Here is a 23,271-nt window from a genome sequence, read left to right as displayed (position 1 = left end):
TAGTATCTTCCAACACTCAGGATGCATTTCCCCAAGAACTGCATTGCATCACACGCCCAAACAGGTTACATCTGACCTTAAGAGTCTACGGCAAAGCAGACCAAGTATGTAGGGACACACACACAATTCCAGCCTTTCTTCTGTACTCAGACCCCGCTTTCAAGCCCTTCCTACCGCAGGTCCCTCCGCTCCAAGGCCAGGGGAATTATGAAACTTGGCCGCGCGCGGAACCCAACTTTCTCCAAAGCCAGAAGGCCCACAGTTGCGCAAATATATATAATATATACACACACACTATCATCAGCAGCGATTTAACCGGTATCGAAATTTCCTAGCAGAAGGAGACGAAGAGAAGACCACACCACAAACACCGCTACACATCCCCGGTCTGAAGCTCGAAAAATTTGGGATCATTTTTCCCGCAATAAACCCGGATCTTTTTTCGCGCTCCAATTTGGACGGAAGTGATGTAGCATCTGGCGCGCAAGGCCGTCCCAAAGGAGAGGAGAGCGGGAGGGGGAGCGTGCGGGGGCTGGGGGCGGGGCGCGTCCGTAGCTCCGTTTCCGGTGGCTGTCGCGTCCGCTTACTCCAGCTGCAGCTACTCTTGCCCGTGGTTGCTTCCTCCATCCTGGTATTTTTTGGAGCCTTCATCCTGGTTCTTCCAAAGTGCCCGGACCCAAAACAGGAAGTAAGTGCGATGGAACCTTCAGGTTCCAACCGCCGCCAGGGCCGCTCCGCCCAGTGGAGTCTGTCCGGCCCCCTTGCTGCCCGCCTGCTCCCGCCGGCCGGCGCAAGCTGCCGGCCCCCGGGCACCGCGGGCGGGGTCGCTGCTGGGCCTTCGTGACGCTGAAGCTGCCGTCCCCGCACGCTCAGGCCAGGGCCTCCCTCTCGGGGCTGGGCCTGTGGTGCTGGCTGGGGCTGTAGAGTAGGGTAACGAGCGGTCGCCAAGGCAGAGCAATCCTGCGGGGGCGGAAAATGGCGGCGGCTTTGGAGGAGCTAAATGGCGCCGGGACCCCTGGGGGTGGGGTGGGCCGGGAGCTTCGGTGGAGAATTGGGCCTGGGAATGCGGAGAGTAAGGAAGCCTTCCTTGCTTCGTATGGTGTGCTCCTTTTTTTCCTCTTTTTTTCTTTTTTCTTTCATTCTTGTTACCTTTTGTTTTTATTATGTGGTTCAGTGAAGAAGAGGTGGGTCTCGCCCCACCCCACCCACATTGAATTTTTTTTTTTTTTTACCCTTGCTTGAGTCTTAGGTACTTTTCCCATCATTTTACGTTTACTGTCGCTCAGCCTTTCATGGCCCAGGCATAAGGAATCGGGGTTGCTGGTCGAACTGTCTCATGTCAGCCTGAGTCTTTTTAAAAGGAGGGACATGGGCTGAATTGCGGGAAGACAGTCCTGACCGACCGGAGAACAGTAATAGGCGTTAGCAAAAAATAATTGTCAAAATTTGCCCAAGTTCTGAGGGCGTTTTTAAATTGTTTGATCTCCTGTGTCTTTTAAAATAGACTTTAAGTATCTCTTAGCGACGTAGAATGCTTTTAACCCAGTGTTAGGCGTAGATTAGAGAGAAGTGCCCAAATGCCCTTCTATGCAGTTGGATGATGATACAGCATTTGTTTTTTAATAAAAATAACCGGTGTAGATAAGAAGAGGGTGATTATTATTAAACATAAATCAGGATTTCCTTTCTCTGATTGAGTTTGAAAATTCAATTTCAATGTCTGGTTGGTGTTTTCCTAACTTGATTCATCGTCGTGTACCTCATTTCTGACAGTAGGTGAGGCTTCATATTGGGACATCCGACAAAGTGCACGTTATCTGTAGGATTACTTTCTAGTCATTGTTAGAGCTTAGAATAATACCATTTGTACTTTTTTTATCTTTTCCTAATAATTACACCTTTAATTCTTGAATACAATTTTAACCACTTAGAGCTTTTAAGCTGCAGTTCAAGTAAGAAAATACCGTTGTGTTGGAAGTTTTACAAATAAAGTCTATTTTTCCTTTTCAGTTACGGATTTACATATTTTTCTCGTTACTTGAGATTCTTTGAGCTGCTTTTAAATTTGCATTTCAAGTAACTTGGTATTATTGTTATTATTTTAGTAATTTGAGCAATTTACCACCACTTTATTGGATATAGACACTAGCGATACGACACCAAAAACTTAGCTTTTTATTATGTTGTAGTAGTGTTAAGATTTTTATTCATTATATTAGGTTAATATTTAGAAACTTAGTTAATTTAGGGAAAAAATTAAAGTTACATTTCTTAACGTTACTAGAACTGTCAGGCTGAATTTTTAAAAAATAAAATAATAGGCTGCCCGGTGTGAGAATAAACTTTCTCCTTTATTCACAAGGAACAGAAAAACAGCTCGATCCTTTCTGAAAAAGGCGTTATTAGTTTTGGGGAAAAGTACATTTTATGTTCTGTGCTTATTTTATCTCATTATTTTAATTCCCATATACTAAGTGCTTTTATTTGCCACCCAACAAACTAATTTTTTTTTTTTTTTTTTTTTTTACTATTTTAGTTGATAGTCTCATCCCAAAATGTGATTTTTTTGGGGACTGATCTAGACCTGCATATTCAGCGTGAATCTCTTTAATTGATTGCAGTTGAGCTAGATGGTGGAGCCAAAATGCTATTGCCCTATCTTCATCAACAGTTAATCAGTAAGTACTGGGCATTGCATACATGCTTAGAACTTTAAGTCCATACTTTACGCAATTCTATGAATAAATATATCCTATGTAAACATTTTTCTCTGGGTACTCAGGTTTTATAAGTATTTTGAGGGGAAGCACTCAAAAAGGTTTTGGAGTTAAGATTTGAGCTTTGAAAGGAGAGCATGGCTAGGAGATGGCTGCTGGTAGACAATTCTATCAAAATAAGACAGGTTTCCACTTGAAAGTTCTCGGCCCCTCCCTCTCCCCCCAGCCCCCGCCCCCGAGGAAGATTACCTCATTTCACTTCAAGGCAGCAGGAGAGAGATTTGTCAGGTTTCTTAGATGTTACTAGTATTGAAATAAGAACAACAAAACTAGTCCTTCACATTCCCCACATAGTGCTTATTTTTCTGCTCACTTCATTTACCTCTCCAAGATCGGCAGACCCTAATTTTTATTAATGTTGTAATAAATTTGTTATTTTGAACAGTTGTCATGCTCCTTTAAGTACATTGGCTTAAGTTAACACTTGTGAAGATGAGTAAGATAATGTGAAACAAGCGTCCTTAAGGATTCACTGACTGGCACATAAATGTTAAAATATCAAGGGGTTGGGAAGTGTTTTGAAAGTGTGTATTTATTGTAAAGACATCAAAACTTTAGAACAATAAAGTGTAGGAAGAGTTCCACTTTTTAAATATCATTTATAGAGGCTGTCTATTTAATATTTTATACTGGGGATTAGCTTCTCCTCAAAATGGAGTATTCAATTTTATCACTATCACATTTAGCACTTTATTTTTCCGTAAAAAAGGATATCCTAGCTGTTCTGAATGCTTTACAATTTCAGCTCCAAATCTTTTCCTAACCCCAAATGATATGAAATGACCCAAAATGATGAACCTACTGATGTGTTAACTATAAAATACAGTTACTAAATGCGTGTGGCATTTGTTTGCTTTCATATCATTTCTCCCCTGTTTTTCATGTTTTTTCCTTTTACAAAGAGAATTCTTGTAGAAATCACAAATAGGTTTTGTTTTGCTTTGATTCCATAAAGGTAAACAATAAATTACAATAAAAGAAAGAACCTATTTATCAAGTTTACTTTTTTTTTAAAGTTTGTGGATAGATAACCCATCCTGTGACTGGATACCAAAAAGAAGAAATTGTCAGGAAAAAGTACACTGAAGAGCCCTTTATGAACGATGTGGTGTGTGTTTGTTTGAAACATTATCCTCCCTGTCCCCCATTTTTTCCAGTCATTTTGGTTATGTACGGTGTTGTATTGTCTGCCCATACTTCCAGGCACCAGGTTGTCAAAGCTAATCTTTATTTACCATCAGGTGTTATGTAGCAAAAGAAATGCTCATTAGGTTTATGTACTGCCAATGAGTATTTTAATATCTGTGAGGAAATGTATTTTAAAAATCAATTTCAGCATAAATCAAAGGACTGTATTGATATTTCCTTTAAAGATTTCTTGATACTGCTTTGCATAAAGTCCTTAGTTTTGAATTGATGAGATCTTACAAGGTAGACAAGCACACACTATAAGTTAGCAAATCATTCACTGGGTAAAAAAATAACATTTTTGGTTTTTAATAATATGATTATATTACCAAACCAGATATAAAATGCTACTCCTTGTAATACTGCCAGTTCTCTTTAATAATGATATTGTTTTCAATTCTTGATAATTGAAATCAGCATCTTAAGCAATTAAAGTCTATTACAATAAACTCCATTAACATCTTTATAACTTTTCATGGTGTACAGTCATACTTTACCATCTTACCAAGCCATAATGAGCATTAATTAGTTACCTTAATTCAGTGTGCTTTATGTTCATTTATAGCTCTGCTTCTTAGACTTCAACAAAGTATGTAGAAGAACAAATCCCCTGGGGCCTGGGACCATAGTCCAAAACATTCAGCTTCAAGTATGATGTGTCCCCCATTCCTATCTAGAATAAAATCAATATTCAAGATTTATTTTGTGGGTTTGTTTTTGTTTTTTTTTCGGCATCCCTCTATGTAACCTGGTTTCAGGATGTATCTAGTTAAGGAGTGAGTTTCATTCTTTCAAAATAAAAATATAACACATCTTTTAGATTGTTTTATTATACATTTCTAAGGAAATCCTCTTACAGCCACTTTCTAAGATATTCATTATATGCAGTGATAGGCATAATGATGGTCAATATGAAGTCTTTATAATAGCCAGACCTCAAACAAAAATGTTCAGTAATTGGTTAATGGTTAGGTAAATTTAGATACTATGTATGCACTAAGAGTGCTGTGGAAAAGTGAGTAGTAAATGTAGAGAATGCTCATAAAATAAATGCAAAAACAATTGTAAAAGATGTGACAATAGGATCTCATTGTAAAAACAACAAAAAATAAGAATGTTAATACATGGAAAAAAGAGTTGGGAGCTGTGACTGGTGTGACTCAGTTGGTTTGGCCTTGACCTGCAAAGCAAAAGGTCGCCGGTTCTATCCTCGGTCAGGACACATGCCTGAGTTGTGGTTTTGGGTCCCTGGTCATGCGTACAAGAAGCAGCCAGTTGACGTTTCCCTCTCACATCAATACTTTGCTCCCTCCGCCCCTCCCTTCCTTTCTCTCTAAAAATTATTAAAATCTTAAAAAAAAAAAATTGGGAGATGTCACAAAAAAGTTACAGAGGAATATGAGTAGTTTTTTGGTAATATATTGGTCAGGAAAAAAAACATCTAGAAACTAATTGTGTCCTAATTGTCTTATTAGTTGAACTATGCCAGAAACTGCACCTTAGCTAGTGGTTCTCAATTCTTAACTCGGCCACTAAAATTCTGGTACCATATGTTCTTTAGCTTACTTGATTCCCCCTTATAAAAGTATCTTAGAGTAGTGAGTGTTTTTCCATAGCATGTAGTTTCATCCTGTCTTTCAGAGTATAGAATCAATTCCAAGCATCTAGAGTGAGCAAAACCTCGTGTGCCTAGTGCTTATGATCTTCACTAACAGAATCTTCCCTTGTACTAGTATTGTGCTTTGGAAGTGATACAAATTTATCTACAGAAGTAGTCCCAGAATTAGAAAAGTTACTTTTCTTGGTTCTAGTTTTTAGAAGCTATTTTTGTCAATTGCCTAGAAAATCAGGACATTTGCTATAGATGGAGATACAAATAATCCACTGAAAAAAGGGCTTTATATCAATACTGGAATGGAGTAGGAAGAAGTATTCATTTTCTTTAATTAAATGCTGTGTTAAATAACATATCCAAGAGTTTTTTGTTATATATTAAATAGTGTTATCTTGTTCATTGGGCACTATAAAATGTGAGTATTAGTATTCCATTATAAATGTTTCATACCATATGTCAAGTATTTCCTTGATTTAATTAGGGTATTGTTTCTGGGTTAAGCTTTGGCTCAAGGTAATGCTGTGGATGGATCTTCTATTCAGACCAGTAAAACTCCCTATCAGCCGTAAGACTGTTTTGCTTTCTTAGAATCCATGTGTTCACTGCAGCAGCACACTTAATTTCTTTCAAGAACTTTCCCAGTACATTTGTAACTTGGCTAACTTTGTACAAGAGGGCTAGCTTTTGTCTTACCTCAGCTTTCAACATGCCATCCTCACTAACCTTACTCATTTCTAGGTTTTTTCGATTTAAAGACACATACCTGTTACGCTTCTTTCCTTTGAACACTTAGTGGCCATTGTAGAGGTTATTAATTGGCCTCATTTCAATATTGTGTGTCTGAATAGGGAGGCCTTGGAGGGCGAGAAAAGAGGGGGAACAGCCAGTTGGTGGAGCAGGCAGAACACGCTATTTAATCAAGTTTGTTGTCTTACAATAGTACAGTTGATGGCACCCTAAAACAATTCAATAGTAACATCAGAGATCACTGATTACAGATCACCATAATAAATACAACAATGAAAAGTTTTGAAATATTGCAAAAATTACCAAAATGTGACACTGACATGAAGTAAGCAAGTAGTGTTGGAAAAAATGACACCGACCAAATTGCTCTACACAGTCACCACAAACCTTCAGTTATTTTTTTTTTTAAAAAAAAGCATTATCTGTGAAATACAATACAACAAGGTATGCCTGTATTTGCTATGATTTGGTGGTTATATTCTGGGCCCTGGGATGCTAAAAAATTTTTTTCATGTAAATTAATGGTAATTGCTTCTTCACTTTTACACCATTTCAGCTTACTAAAGGTTTCATGAACCCTCTACTTTCAGATAGCAGGGTAACAACTATATTTTCATCTAGCTATTTCATATTCCTTTTTCCTTTTACTACTTTGTCACCATGTCTTCTCTTATCCAGCTTTATTGTTTTCCCCAAAGTTTTAGGTTAGCTTGGGTCTCAACATGACAATTAAATGCTAAACCAGTAACCATTTTGCACCTACCAAATGAGCAGTTGGACTGTTGTTTTGTTTTGTTTTTGCTTTGTGGTGTCTTTTTCAATAAAAATACTGACGAGGTTACCAGGAGTAGAGTTTACACTTCAGTGAATGGGGATATAAATTAGTGCAACCTTTCTGGAAAATACATGGTAGTATGAAGACTTTTGTTTACTTTTCCTATTTGATCTAAATTTTCACTGAACTGTTTAAGAAAATAAAGTGTGTAAGTGTTTGTTTCAGTATGTTTTAAGGAAATGAAAAATTGGGAACAACAAATACCCAGTGATAGGGCGACTGTTAAATTTTACATTTTTTATGCAGTGCAATTTTTAAACGATACAGAAAACTTCAGTTAAATACCTTTCTTGGTTTCCTTCACACTTTTCAATATGAATGAACTCTTAAAAAGCTGGATATAAAATTGCTTATCCACTATACCCTCTTTCTCACACCCACACACCAAAGACAGTGAACTCTGGTGTCGATAAATTTATAAATGATTTTAGTTTGGTTTTTTTAACACTAAATTTATTTTCAGTAGGTATTACAAAGCAGCTTTTAAAAAATTTTGATGGATTCAGAGGTAAGAACAACGTGAAATATAGCTGACTGAAGGTTTATCTAGCAAGATGTATACCTTTTTCACTACAGACTGACTTATATACAGCAATTCTCAAATACAACCATCCTGGAGAGGCATTATTATAATACTGCAAAAATTGGAATTTTAATCCCTAGTTTTTGCTGAAACATCCCTCTTGACCCTCATATCTCACTGAGTATGCTTTTGAACTTCTGGTTGACCCTTTGGGATGAAGACGAGAAAGTTACTAAAAGAAACCTTCCAAAACCAATCATTACAGGTTTTGTAAGTTTCAGGTTTCATTCAAAAACTTGCTTGTAATTTACCTTTTCTAGCCTGTTAAGGGTTCCCCCCACCCACCACACACACACACACACACACACACACACACCCGTCAGTGTTGCTCACAGATACTATATGTTTTTAACACTTTGAGCTGCAATATGGTATGACGTAAAAGAGCAGTGTTTTGGTTTTTTCCCTTTTTTAAAAAATTTTTGTAAGAGTTTATTTGAGCCAAATTGATGACATATGTAGGGAGCAAGATGGATATCAATTGCTCCCAGGTGTTAATTATTACAAAGAAAAGATACTGGTGCCATGACTGGTGTGGCTTAGTTAGTTGGGCATTATCCCACAAAGCAAAAGGTTGCTGGTTCACCTCCCGGTCAGGGGACACACCAAGGTTGCAGAGAGGCAACCAGTGGATGTTTCTTACCTCTCTTCCTCCCTTCCCCTCGAATGAATGAATGAATGAAAAGATACTGGTAATATTTATGGTACTGTATCTAGGTACACCTTGGGTCATACATGTACCTAAGTCTACAGTTCATAGAAGCGCCAGCATAGTTCAACCAATTTGCAAGAATGTTTGTCTGATGAGGAACAACTGAGTTGAGAAACCACCTTTGAAATTAACTGTGTATTGGGTTCTCATCATTTATGCCCTTCATTGGGAATACTTTTAGAGGTTGATTTCCTAAGAGTCTACCTACAAATCCTGGTTTTGCATTTTTCTAATTGACATAGCACAGAGGCTACGGTGTCATCAGCATACTGCTAGCACACACGTGTTCTTACAAGCCTTGTTGTGTAATGCTGTTACTTTTTCAGTGTTGCAGCAGTAGGAGCATGGGGGAGAAACAGTCTGGATAACATGAAAGTGATGCTGGTGGCTCAGGGAAGGCGACTTGTTTCAGTGGGAAGGGATATAACTGATCCATCTGTTTTCTAGGTAAGCCTGCCTCTATTCTAAAGACCTCACCTCGTGATTTGCAAATTTTAATCATAACTAGATCATGATTTCCATTTATCTTTAATCTGGGAATGCCATCTTTATCGTAAAATGAACGATGTCCTCTTAAAACTAATTTGTATAGTATAACTTTAGTGAATCACAAGGTCTTCACCATGTAAATGTTAGTCGATTCTAAGTTTTTCTGCCTAGGGAAAATGTATTTGTGTAAATGGCGAATATATGAACACACATCTTGTGTATAGGAGCCAAATAAATAATGAGTGATTAATACACATCAAGGCTTATGTCCTTTATTATAGTAATAGGTGAAAATCATGTGGACAAAACCAAAATTAAGTATTGAGGCAAGAACTTCACTGAACACTATAAAGTATGCCTGAAGACCCAGGCCATCCGTTGATTGACTGTAATTCAATAAATTTCTCCCTGTCAACCATGAATACTATATTCTAAGACTGATCATTCAGTCTGTCTAAACAAAAGGAAAATATTACATGTGTAAAATAGCAGCTTAAACAAAAATAGTTCTCTTTCAGAAGGCGGCCTAGCTCCATCTCTATTAGAAAAGCAATTCGGTCAATGAAGGCTATATGCACTTGCTTAATATTAATGAAAAAACTTTTAAGAAGAATTATTTAGTGTTCCTACTGTCAGATAATAACAGGACTTAAATACTTGAAAAGTGTTTTGGAGAGGCAATTCTTAGATTAAGATAAAAGCTTTGATGACTCTCCTACCAAAGAATCAGAAGTTAAACATTTAAATATATCACAAAGCTGCCAATAAAAAATAAAGTGGTGACACTTGCTGACATGACAGACAGCTTTCATTGCATGTGGTAAAGAACAACTCTTAAAGTGAATACTGTAGGTTTTTATAACAGTCAATTCTTACAGATTATTATATTCTAAATAATGGGTATAAACTTTTAAAAACCATTGTTCAAAGTCTGAACTGTCATTGCAATTTCACATAAAGAACACTGCAGGCAGATATAAGTTGTGGGGTTTTTGCCAGGGGAAGTGGGGAAAATTAGAGGCTACTTCATATTTGGAAATAATTTTTAAAATTCTAATCTGAAATCTATTCTTGTACAGATTTGAGTATGAGCACAGTTGAAGAGGATTCTGACACAGTAACAGTAGAAGCTGTGAACTCGGTAACTTTGACTCGGGATACAGACGGGAACCTCATTCTTCATTGCCCTCAGAATGGTAAGAGCGCTTGCAGGCCTAACTGTGAGTCTTTGTGGGTTTCTCAATTTTATGTCACCTTTCAACTTTATTATCCAGATAGACAGTTCAGGACAGGACACTAGAAAAGGAGGCTATCCCTTTGGATCATGAATTAATCTTAATTTGTATTTTTATATTTTTAAGATAGTTTTGATACATTTTTTAATTTACCATAAATTTTAACCTTTTATGAATAGCTACTTTATAAGTAGAATCTGTTGAGCCTCCTAAGATGATGATGGATTAACTATAATATACTTCCTCACCAGAGTGTATGTAGTACATTTCAAAATGTAGAGGTAATCGTGTGGTGCCAGTACAAATAACTGAACTTTTTTCTTTTTTTTTTTTTTTCTTTTTCTTTTTGCTAGAACCTGTGTTAGAGAATTTTATGTGACTATCTGAATAAGATTTTAATGATCATCTGTTATGAATTAAGATTCAACAGCCTTGGGGCCTGTGATCTTATTTACCTATTTCTTATTTATAATTTATTGTTTATTTTGCTTTAAATTCACCTTTGCTCAACCTAGGTTTTGTCTTCTCTTTTCAATCCATACTTAATTCATAGGTTATTTAATTCAGACTTGTGGTTTTAACTACCATCTACATATTAAAATGATTCAGACTTCTGTCTTTATTCTGAATTCTCTGTTCTTAGAGCCACCTTTAATGTCACATGTCCCAAACTGAATTCTTTCACAAAATTCCCAAACCTAGATCTCTTTTCTTTTTTTATTTTCATTATTTTTAGTATTCTAGATCATAAATACAGGTAGGAATAAGTCCTCTCATCTCCAACATTTATTCCATCATGAAGATATGTTGATAGAATTATGTTTCTTGAATCAGTTCCTTCCTTTCTGTCCGAAGTCCTCCTTTCCTAGTTCAGTTTCTCACCTGAGGAGCTTTAATAGCCTTTTAACCAGTCTTCCACCTCTAATTCATCTTTTAAACTTCAAAGCCATTGGTTGTGAGACTCAACAGTGTAAGAAGGTTTATAAAGCTTACTATGGTTTTTAGAATATAATTCAGGTTCTTTAATTTGGCACATAGGCCTCCCATCATTTCAGCTTTCCTTCCACCCTCACTTCTGCCGTGTTTCGCGTATCTGTGTTCCACCAGTTAACAGTTATTTCTACTTCCCTAACATAACCTTAAGTTTTTCATACCTCACTGTCACTGCACATATTACTCCAACTGACAATAATAATCTCTTTCCCCAGACTCTGTTCCCTTTCAAGTTGCAGACATCTTCTCCAGGAAACCTTCCGTCCGCTCCAGTCTAAATTAAAATGCCTTTCCTCTCTGCTCATGTAACGGCCTTGTCAGTCTAACCTTCATTGCTCTTATTACACTATTTTGAAATTTAGTTTCCTCATCTCTGTGAGCTCTTTGACAATCAGGGAGTCTCATTGTTCTTTTCCCAGTACGTACCACTTAGTGGGCACTGAGTAAATTTGTGAGTGAATTAAATAACAAGCCCTTGTCTTTACATGTGAAATATTTGGAAGGCCAGATAGTTGACAACAGAAAAGTGTGATATTTAAAAAGTGGCATCTTTGTCATAGTTCCGTGTCATAAGCTTGGGAGCTGAGGTACTGCACTAGACATAGAGAAGGCAATATTGTTTGAAGTCCTGCTTATACATCTGGGTTTAGTTAAGGGAGCCAATCTGTAAGAAGATTGCTTTACAGTCATTACTTGAAGATTTTGTGTTTTCCTCATTGTTTTGAATGTTTTGAGATTTCTGTTTTGTTTTGTTTAATCAGAAGCTGATGAAATAGACTCAGAAGATAGTACTGAACCTCCACATAAAAGGCTTTGTTTGTCTTCTGAGGATGATCAGAGTATTGATGATTCTACACCTTGCATATCAGTTGTTGCACTTCCACGTAAGTCACTACGTATTAAGAACAGTTTCCTCTTAATATCAAATTTTAGCTTGCAAGAGATTTAATTGGCATTTGAAGGTAGACTTAACCCCATCATTTTTCTCTTCATTTCATCAAAAAACCTCTTTTTAACTAACACTTAATGAGTGCTTATATATGTTCCAGGTGTGGTTCTAAATGCTTCAACATATATTTTCTAATTTATTCTAATCAACCTTTTTTTATTATTGTCCCTACCAAGGAGTCTTAAGCATTTTTTCCCCGATCAAGCTCTCCCCCATGATATTTCAATACCATGGATATAGTGTACTTTTTTGATATGCTCTATGTATATTCTTGCTTGGTTAATAAAGAGAATAAGATTTTTTCATATCTCATGAGAAGCATATTTGCCCTCACTGAGAAAGCATGCTCTAGAGTAGGGATTATTAAGGCACAGAGAGGTGTAATAACTTGTCTAAGGTAATACCCAGCTTTCTGGCTCCTGTAATTCATATTCTTAATCCTAGTGCTGTACTGCCTCTCTATATGGTAAATGGAAGTTACATAGGAGTCTGATTAGTTTATTCTAAGAAAGTTTTTAGCATGTCTATATTACACAGTCATTTAGAGTAGACGACTCTAAGGAGGTATAGTATTTCAGGTGGAGTATATCATTAGCACAATTCTACAGCACAACAACTGTAATGTTAGATTATATTTCTTATTTGTTTAGCAAAAAATACAGAATCTTGTTGAACTGTGTTGTCCCCCAAAGCTGGAGTAGATGTCTTAGTCATGGCAACGAGGTTGGGGTACAAGGCTCTTGGTGTCACTCTCTGCATAAAGAAGAGTCTTGCCATATCAGAACTTTCATCTTGCACTCAGCATCAAGCAAAATCCAGTGGGTAGAAAACTGAGACTAGGTTTTCATTGTGAAAAACCATGTTTTCACAAGTACATATGAACTTAGTATTTAGAGTGTAATTGCTTATTAAACTTACAGAAAAGAAATCCTTTTATATCAGTTTTCTATGAGACTTTATTGAAAAAATAGTGTTAATGTTCATATTACTAATATTGCTTCCAGTTGTGGCTATACAAAAATAACCCATTTCTAATTAAATGATCTTTCCTCCTAATGATCATTCACATGATTTTTTTAAAACTTCTTCCTACTTTGACTATTACTATATTGTGATTCAGTTTTAAAGCTTGATTGGGCCATTTGTACAGATGCAGTTCTATATGGACATTTGCTAAGCTACAATTTTTTTTTTATTCAGCTATAATTGATGGGTAACATTAGTTTCAATTTTACATTGAAACTTACACAATATTTATGTATTGTGAAATGATTACAATAAGTCTGGTTAATATCCATCACCACACATAGTTACAAATTTTTTTCTTGTGTTGAGAACTTTTAACATCTACTCTTAACAACTTTGAAATATACAGTACTTACTAACTTTAGTCACCATGCTGTATGTTACATCCCCTGGACTTACGTATTCTATTAAGCCAGAATTTTTAAGTGATTATTTTGACTGGTTAATTCATTTAAAGTACAGTGCCTTGATCATGATTGTAGGTTCAAAACATAACTGATATTTTGTTCTATTTTGTGGTGTTAGTCTGCATTCTTCACATCTTCATTCACATAATTGGCTAATATGGATGTATTAACATAAAAATACATGAGCTGTTTGATGTTGGGTCATAGCATATCATGGGTGGAGGGCATTCTGGAGCCTAATGTTTACACTAAGACTGAATTCATGAAAAGCAGACTTGAAGTATTTACATGTTCCCTGGATTTGTAAAAAAGTATGTTGGTAAAAATCAGCTTAGGAAAGTTTCTACATTTAAAAAGTCACATAAAAACATGAAGTCCTGCAGGGGGTTGGTGGGGGGAGGTTGAGCCAAAAAAAAAAAGAAAAGAAAAGAAAAAAAAGCATGAATTCCTGTATCTATCACCATCATCTGGGACTGATTGAATAGGCAAGCCATTTGTTGGACTTCATGGAGGTGAATATTAATTTTTAAAGATTTAACTTAAACTTTAATTTTAATATTTGGATTTTCGTTACATGCTTTATAAAACTGATAAAATTTGTCTGAGTCTGAAAAGTCCTCCTTACTCTCATGGTAATCAGTCTGGATCACTTGCTGACCACTTGTTTTTGTTGTCATCTACTGCCACATTCACTCCATTCTCCATTTGTAGTTAAAACCCTTGGTGATTACTCATTTAGGTGGTTTTTGCCTAAATGGTTGCAGTACCTTAGCCTCCTATTCCATTTCTCCACAATGCCTCATCACTACCATTACCATTTTTGCTATTTATTACCTGTTAAGTAGAGACTATTTGTTTTCTATTTCAGATTTTGTTTTCCTACCACTACTTCTGTGTTTCCATCTCACTTCCTCTAATACTCTTAAAACTCCTGTGATCTTTGCTTCACTGGCACCCATTGATCTTACAACTTTTTCTTTGTTCCTTCACCACTTCATATCCAATTTCCTTCTTATCCGATTTCAGATTCATGGTTAATCATTGTAATCACTGTCTTGAAGTTACCAGCAAGTCCTTTTTTCCTTCCCCTCACTTCTTTGTTCTTCAGTGAAATCACAACCTTGGTTAAGTCTATCTACCTATTTATGACTGTACCTGATGGGAGAAAAGCACCACAAGCAAACTGACTGGTCTCACTTTAAATTGATAATCATTAATTTCACGTGGGCAGGATGTTGCCTGCCAGTCACAGCATACATACTTTTCCGTACTTTCTCTCACTCTGAGATGACTATTTCATACATTCCAAAACCTCTAATACTTCATCCACCATTTGTACTCTCAACTGATGACCTTGCTTCCCACTTTACTGAGAACACAGAAGTAGCCAGAAAATTTATGTAAGTTTTCACTACCACAAATACACATCTGTGTGTTTCTATGTCCATGTATTACATCGTTTCTTCTAGCCGAGGCCAGCCAGTTCTTCCGATTTATTAGATCCCATCCCTTTTGCCTCTTCACAAACATTGTTGCAGCAATTCTTTTTCTTTTCTGAATCATCAGTTTTTCTTTCTCTACTGGATTGTTTCCATTACTGTAATTTCTTCCTTAAAATAAAAATTCCCATTAGCCTAATTTTGGCATCCATCCAATTTCTCTCCTTCCCTTAAGAGCAGAGTACCTTAGAAGGATCACCTGTACGAGCCTCCATTTCTTCTTCCATTCTTCCTTACACCCACTCCAGTAAGGCTTTCACCTCTGTCACTTCCCCAAAACTGTTCTTTCCAGGTCTCCAGAGACCTTCTTGTTGCTAAATCCAATGGTGATTTTCTTGTCAGTCTTTGTCTTACTTGATCTGGCCACAATTTTTGACAATATTTACCCATCCCTGAAATACTTTGTCACGTGGGTTCCAGGGAGCACATTTTTCTAGTTTTCTTCTACCTGTATATTCATTTCTTCTCAGTCTCTTATGCTGACTGTCCACATTTCTCCAACCTCTAAATGTTGCATACTGCAGGACTTAGACTGCTTCTGTTCTCTTTTTACTCCCTAGAATTCATGATTTTTAATACTATCTCTGGTGATGTCTGCCGGATTTATTCCAGTCCAGACTTTTTTTTTAAATCCTTACCTGAGGATATGTTTATTGATTTTAGAGAAAGAGGGGGGTAATGGGGGAAGAGAAACATCTGTTGGTTCCATCCTGTATGCACCCCAACTGAGGATCAAACCCACAACCTAGGTGTGTGTTCTGACCAGGAGTCAAACTCAACCTTTTGGCATATGGGACTATACTCCAACCATCTGAGCCCACCCAGCCAGAGCCAGACTTCTCCTTTTAATTCTAGAGGTTTAATAGATATCTCAAAGTAATATGTTTAAAACTAAGTTCCTGATACTCCCTAAATTTTAAAATTGCTTCTCCAATACTCCCCATCTCATTTGTAGCAGGTACATTTTTCCATTTTCTGAGATTTAAAAAAAAAAATTAAAATACCATCTTTGACTTTTCAATATCTCTCATGCTTGCTTTATCCACAAATTCTGTTGGCTCTTCCATCAAAGTATATCCACAGTTTGAACTACTCCTCATCATCCTCACTTGCTTTCACTCTAGTCAAGCCACTGGTGTTTTAGGATTATTGAATTAACTTCTTTCCAGCCCTTGCTGCCCTTTAGGCCATTTTCCCTATACAAGCCAGAGTGATCCTGTTACAATAAAAGATTATATCAATCCTCTAAATCTTCCATTGGTTTTCTGTCTGAGAGTTAAAGCCACCATCTTTACAGTGTCCAGAGGTGTCCAACCTTTTGGCATTTTGGCACACACTGGAAAAAGAAGAGTTGTCTTGGGCTACAAATTAAATACAAATTAAATAAATTAAATACATTTAACCTACAGTATGTAGGTTAAATACATTAACCTACAGTATGTAGGTTAAATACATTAACCTACATACTGTTGTCTGTAAATTGATCCTTCTAAGGTACTCTGCTCTTAATCACACAAAAAAATCTTAATGTTTTAAGTAAATTTACGATTTTGTGTTGGGCCGCATTCATAGCCATCCTGAGCTGCATGCAGCCCAAGGGCTGCAGGTTGGACACCCTGGGCAAGTTCCCACATAGTATCTTACTGTTCTTGTTCAGTCTGCTTTGGCCACACTGCCTTCCTTGCTATTCTCAGGAATATCCAGGCATACCCCCATCTCATAGCCTTTGCACTCAGCTTTCTTTCTGCTTGAAGTGCTCTTTCTCAAGACGCCTACACGACTTAACTCCCTTTCTCACTTTGTACCAAGTCTTCGTTACTTTTCTTGGCCTCCTATCTAAAATTTCAAATACCCTCCGTCACTCCCAATATAGTCTTCCTGCTTTATTTTTTTTCTTCTTACTACTTACCACCATCCAACATAAATACTGTGTTCATTTTGTGTTTAACCCACTAGAATATAAGTACCTTAAAGGCAGGATTTTTGTTTCTATAGCTCACTGCTAAACTCGGAACAATACCTTGTGTGTACTAGGCACACAATAAGTATTGGTTAAACACATACATATATGAGCAAGAAATGTGTTAGGAAATTAGATAGTCATTTCTTTTTTCACGGGTTTTTAAAAATAATTAGAATCTGCCATTATTCTAGAGTTGGACTGTTCTTTTTCTTGAAGTTTCAGAAAATGATCAGAGCTTTGAGGTGACCATGACTGCAACCACGGAGGTGACAGATGACGAGATTACTGAGGGAACTGTGACACAGATCCAGGTATAGTAAGTCTTTTTACCGGCTGCAAGAGGACTATCCTTTATACATACCATAGGTATAGACTAGTGCAAACATATTTTGTCTGACAACGTAGCAACCACAAAATTGAGGTAAGACTTATTATTACTTCATTCAGGTTTCTAAGTCCCTACGTATGTGAGTTCAGAATTGTAAGCAGAGATAGAATTTAAAAATTCATTCTCTGTAGAGTGGTTCACATTTGGTGAAACACATGATGCATGTGCATTCTTTATCTACATGGAGTGATTTCACTTGAGCTGTTAAATAACTTTAAGTTTTATCTTACCATAAGAAATTGATTGGAATATAAAGCTTTTTGAGATAGTTTTACCCAGCAGTTTTATGTAGTGACTGATTTAGAAAGGCTACGTGTGTTCTCTATTTTGTCAATGGAAGCTATACTCACTTAACTCATTATTGTCAGTGTTGAATATTGCAGTTAAGATTCAATCATTATTGCTTCATTAGATAGATAGCTATTTACATGGTTAACATGTATATGACTTAAGCAGTGAGTCTAACTCTTCATCAAAAAATTTAAGCCATATTTGCCTGAAGATGGCAGTTAATAAGCATGCCAGGTTTATTCCTAAGGTTCATGGAGTGGACTTGGCAGTGTTTTTAGACTCATTTTGGAGAATGGTGATTTTATCTTTTTAAACAACTGACTCACATAATGTGATCTTCTCAAAATACAAGAGGCCTTAGACACCATCTACCTACTCTGTCTCAATTCTTAGCTTTATAAAGGCTTCTTGGTCTTTAAAGGAAAAATATCTAAGATCTATGACACATAAATACAGAGTTATAAAACTTTTCATACTTGTTAAGTGATATCCTGGTCTGTCTGTGATAATCTCATACCTCATATGGCAGTACTGTTGTCAGATTTTCCTGTCTTTTGCCCAAGGCCAACACTTAAAAATTGCTTTGTTCCTGCAGAATTTGATTGATTAGGTCTGTATGTAATTGAAAATGTACCCAGTGATATTTGCATAAATATAATGAAAGCCACTGAATTTTATACTTGAAAGGGTAAATTTTATGGTGTGTGAATTATCTCAATAAAGGTCATTTTTTAACTATACATTTTTCAGTAAATACTGCTATAGCTGCAATAATAAAAGTAGTACCATATAATTCTTTGAGGAGGCGGCACATTAATAAGGGTAGGAGTTGGCTCTAGAGGTCGGTTAAAAGAAGTTGTCAGTAAACAGTAAGCAGACCATGATTTTGAAATGTCTTTTGATTTAGCCTGGTAATCCTTTAAATTTAACAAGAGATTACATTATAGATGACTCTATTTTAGAAAGAACATTACCTGTAAGGACATTCATAATCATAACACCCAACCCCAGCATTTCTGTTTTATTGTATGTATGAGCTGATTTTATATATAAATATCCAAATGTATATTTGTACTTTTTAAAGATTCTACAGAATGAACAACTAGATGAAATATCTCCATTGGGTAATGAGGAAGTTTCAGCAGTTAGTCAAGCATGGTTTACAACTAAAGAAGATAAGGATTCTCTGACTAACAAAGGTAAGATACACTGTGAATTTCAGTGTCCACTGGAAAAAAATGGAGATAAAAAGAGCTCATAGTTGCTAGGATTGAGTTGGACCTTCATAATTATGATTAGTTATGATATTCGAGCTCTTTATATTAAATGTACTGGGGTGACATTGGTTAATAAAATCATATATGTTTCGAGTGTCCATGTCTATGATACATGTTCTGTATATTGCATTGTGTGCCCACCACCCACAATCAAATTGTCTTTCTTCACCATATATTTGGCCCCCTTTACCTTTTACTGCCCCCTATCCTCTCCCTCTGGTAACCTACATACTGTTGTCTGTGTCTACAAGTTTCAGTTTTGTATCCCACAAAAAAGTGAAATCTTATGGTTCTTACCTTTTTCTGATCTTTTTCTAATTGAATTAAATTTGAGCTTTTCTAATTGGATTTAATCTGGCTCTAAATGACTAAATGAAACAATGAAACCAACATCTATTTTTAAATAATTGATCATTTTCATGATATGAAGTAGATTTTTGTCCTGTTAATTTTTTAACACATGGATAGTGGTGGCTTAAAAGACAGTATAGTTACTGCTTACGGGATTAGGAACTCAAGCCTTTTCAAAGATCTACTTAGGTTGGTCTGATAAATAGCTTAGAGGCTTACTGTCACATGGTGTTTATAGTGCTGCTATGCTCATAAAGGATTGCTAGAAAGCTGCTACAAGAAAGTGGGGGTTGTGAACATGCCACTCTGAAGTAAGGAAAGGAAGCAAAAGTAAGTAAATTGTTTTTAACCACTGTAAATAATCATTTAGAATATATCATTCACTTGGTATCCAGTGTATTATGTTTACCTTGCCCTGGAATCTTTCATATATGTTTTGTCCATGAAATTTATTTTTCATTGGAGAAATTTTTCAGAAGGCTTTAAGCACATTTGGTCTTTTCTATTACTTACAAGTCTTTTTAGCTGTTTTATACTATTGAAAGGGTAAGAGAACTGAGTAGTAACTTTTTTTTAATCTTTTACTTACCATTGTCTTTATTTAGTACAGTCAAATGTATTCTTTCTTAAAAATCAGGTTTCAAAGGCAACTTTACTTAGGGATCTTTCAGGTATCAGATTGTAAGAAATTAAATTAGCTGCATTTTATTCTCATAAATAATATATTTAATCAAAAAGCAAATTTTTAATATTTTATTCCTCTTAAGGAATAACATTTTCTATAATATTACTTGTTTTCTTTTAAAGGACATAAATGGAAGCAGGGGATGTGGTCCAAGGAGGAAATTGATATTTTGATGAACAATATTGAACGCTATCTGAAGGTATCTAACGACATTTTTGTTTGTTTCACTAATTTGTTCACTGCCAATTGCAAAAATATCAAGGCAGCATAATATATATATTTAAGAGCTTTTCTATAATTTTTGTAATGGATGACTGGCTAATGTAACTTAATAATTCTAAGGTATATGATTATAGTATATTTTTAAAAATTTTTTGAATTATCAGTTTTATTGCTTTAGTTAACATCCTGAAGTTTAGACAAAATCTTAATAGCCTCTCAGACTCTTAAAGCCCTGTCTCTTAAAGCAGCTTATAAATTAGTTTAATTTATATTGCCTAAAGCCTAAGATGCATCTCCTCTGAATGAATTTATGACATCATACTAGTCCTTCCCTTCTTAAAAAAGAAAAATCAAAAATTTAATTCAGTTTCATATTCAGGCTTCTGTTTAGTCATCCTCTTTATTAACAAGTTTTGAGGTACTAGAAATATGAATTGTCTTAATACATAGTGTTCGATTTTGAAAAGCCAACAGTCCATTTGAGAATGTTGAAAATAGGTGAAGAATGATACAAGGCTCTGTACGTGAGTGCTACATGTTGTAAATTCTGCATGAGATCAGAGGAAGAACAGTATTGTCAGGGCGAGGATTGCCATGGAAAATACTTAGAAGAGCAAGGATTTAAGCTGAGTCTTTTAAAAAGGGGGTAGAGCTTAGGCCAAAATAGGGATGGAGGGAATAGCATGCATAAATGCTGAGCATCAAGAAATCAGAGATTGAACAGACCACATTAAATTAACTTCTTTGACTTGATCCAAAATAATGAGCCTCAGGAAACTGGGCTTTGAAGTCCAGACTGAAGAAATAGAACTCAGAACTCTACCCTGTAGGAAATGAGAAAGACTGGTACCTTCGTTAAGTTAGAGATCATCAGGGTAAATGTGCTCTTCTCAGGGAAATCTTATAGAAACTTGCTGACCATTCCCAAAATTGTTAGATTTAAATAGTACATATTTGAAATGTAGACCATTAACATTGTTTGGGAATGGTAGGTATACAGTATTTATGTAATTATTCTATTGCTTGATACATAGTCAGCTAAAAATAGGTTGCTGCCTAGAACGACCACATTCTTGGCTTAATTTTAAGCTGCACCCTTCCTAAACTAAGCTTTGTAAACTGTAAATGGTTAAAAACCTTAATTCTCTCTTAAAGATCTTTCTTTCTTTCTGAATAAAGATCTTTCCCATCAAGCAAATTGTTTTAAGAGAGACAGAAATACAGTGACCATTAAAAATTTACCCAGAGAAAAAAATTAAAGTATGTCCAAAAGTGTATTAGGTTGGCTACTGGTCACATACACTTTAGTTAAGACTGCGAGAAAATGCATGGGTTTAGGTAAGACAAGTAATGAGTGCTAACACTCAACTTTGGGAATTTAACCAGCTGGCTTCCTTTCTAGGGGATTGGAATAGATGATCTCCAAGGACCCTCCCAACTTTATGATTAATGGGAAGAAACATGACTAAAATTTGAGACTTTTTAGATGACCATTTTAGTTGACCAGGTGAGAGTAGTAAGGACTTGAAACTACAGTGATAGAAATGGAATTGGCAGGGAGAGGGCAGTTAAGCAAGTAGTCTCAAAGGAAACCCAATGACTGGATGTTGAAGGGAGAAGGAAATGAAGAGTTGGAATAACTGAACAGAGTTCTCATTTTGGGAGTTGGGAGAATAGGGATAGGATTGGCAGAAATAAGAAATAAAAAGATATAGATTGTGGGAAAAGATAATATATTTGATTTTGATTTTTGACCATGGTTTTTATTATGCGGTGCTCTTCTAAGGATATGGTAGAGGCATTTTTAAAACCAATTATTTAGATGTCATACATTTCATATTTTGGGTAAAAGGATAAATGAAAGCAACTGCCACAAGCAAAAACAAACAAAAAAAAGAGAGAATAATCCTTTTATCTCACTATATGGTCGTCCTGCAACACAGTGCCCAGTAAATATTTAGGTTTAATCATTTACAGAATTGAAACTGCATAAACAAAATAATTTTAGAAAAAGATTCTAAAATTTAGAAACTTTGCTGTTAAGCTGGTACAGATTTTATACATTCAAAAGGGTATGTAAAATGCATATCAGTGTAATTTTACCTGTTTTTAAAAATTTTCTAAACAGGTTCATTCTCTGAGTATTATGTAACTTCTTTTGTTAGATGTTACGATTTTGAAATCAGTGCCTTGTTAGCTGTATTTTATTGTGTAAAATATATATACTTGTAGATTACCCATTTCATAGTTAATGGTCATTGGGTTCTTTTTTTTATTATTTAAGTTTTTAAAATTTTTTTATTACAGTTTACATTCCATATTATTTTGTATTAATTTCAAGTGTAAGCATAGCCATTAGTTATTTTTATAACTGACGCAGTGATCCCCCCAATATTTCCAGCACCCACCTATCACCATGCATAGTTATTAAAATAACTACTTCATATTCCCATGACTGTTTCATAACTACCAATTTGTACTTCTTAATCCCTTCATCTTTTTCACCCTGTCCCTCAATGGGTTCTTTCTGTTTTTTGCTGTTAATTTGTACAGATCTGGTTGGTGTGGATGGAATTTTACTATGACTTTAATTTGTACTTTTCTGAATTACATGTTTTTATATGCTTATTGGACATTTGTATTTCCTCCCTGAAATTCCAGACCAATTTTGCTATGGAGTTTTTCTAGATGTACTTAATCTATGCTAGATACTAATGGTTTTTCAGTTGTGTTACCGATAGCTTATCTAATTTAGCGGCCTATTTTTTTCTTTCTCTCTAGGTGTTATTTGTCAAAAAAAGATTCATTTCAATATTAAAATTGTCATCTTTTTACATTTTGCATGCTTTTTAAGAAACCCTTGCCTCAAGGGCATGAAGATATTCCTACATTATATACAAGCTTTAAAGTTTTGCCTTTTCCTGTGATTTTTTTTTTTTTACTATAGGTGTGAGATAGGGTTTCAGTGTTGTTAAGTGTTAATGTTACGTTATATTATGTTGTTATGTTGTGTTAATGTCATGTTATGTTACGTATGAT

General features: G+C 35.6%; 1 protein-coding gene across 4 annotated transcripts in view; it reads left to right on the top strand.

The window, feature by feature from the left end:
- The first annotated feature begins 574 nt into the window (after positions 1–574).
- The window catches only part of DMTF1 (cyclin D binding myb like transcription factor 1), a 39,784-nt gene continuing 17,087 nt past the window's right edge, over positions 575–23,271 (top strand). For 2 of the 4 annotated variants that reach the window (XM_054564097.1, XM_054564100.1), the window contains exons 1-8: positions 575–688; positions 2,537–2,678; positions 8,784–8,904; positions 10,026–10,142; positions 11,936–12,058; positions 17,235–17,329; positions 18,782–18,896; positions 20,133–20,209. In XM_054564097.1, coding sequence (XP_054420072.1) covers positions 10,034–10,142; positions 11,936–12,058; positions 17,235–17,329; positions 18,782–18,896; positions 20,133–20,209 — 519 coding nt within the window. In that variant the 5' untranslated portion in view covers positions 575–688; positions 2,537–2,678; positions 8,784–8,904; positions 10,026–10,033. Of the gene's footprint in view, positions 689–2,458; positions 2,679–8,783; positions 8,905–10,025; positions 10,143–11,935; positions 12,059–17,234; positions 17,330–18,781; positions 18,897–20,132; positions 20,210–23,271 lie in introns of those variants that run through there. The other 2 variants (XM_054564099.1, XM_054564098.1) reach the window with 2 other exon arrangements.

The sequence above is a fragment of the Pteronotus mesoamericanus genome, unplaced genomic scaffold, assembly GCF_021234165.1.
Source record: "Pteronotus mesoamericanus isolate MK-2021 breed Mesoamerican mustached bat unplaced genomic scaffold, CSHL_Meso_final scaffold_85, whole genome shotgun sequence".
NCBI classification, from domain to species: Eukaryota; Metazoa; Chordata; class Mammalia; order Chiroptera; family Mormoopidae; genus Pteronotus; species Pteronotus mesoamericanus.
The sequence above is the reverse complement of the archived record's forward strand: the minus strand, read 5'-3'. Positions and strand labels throughout refer to the sequence as shown.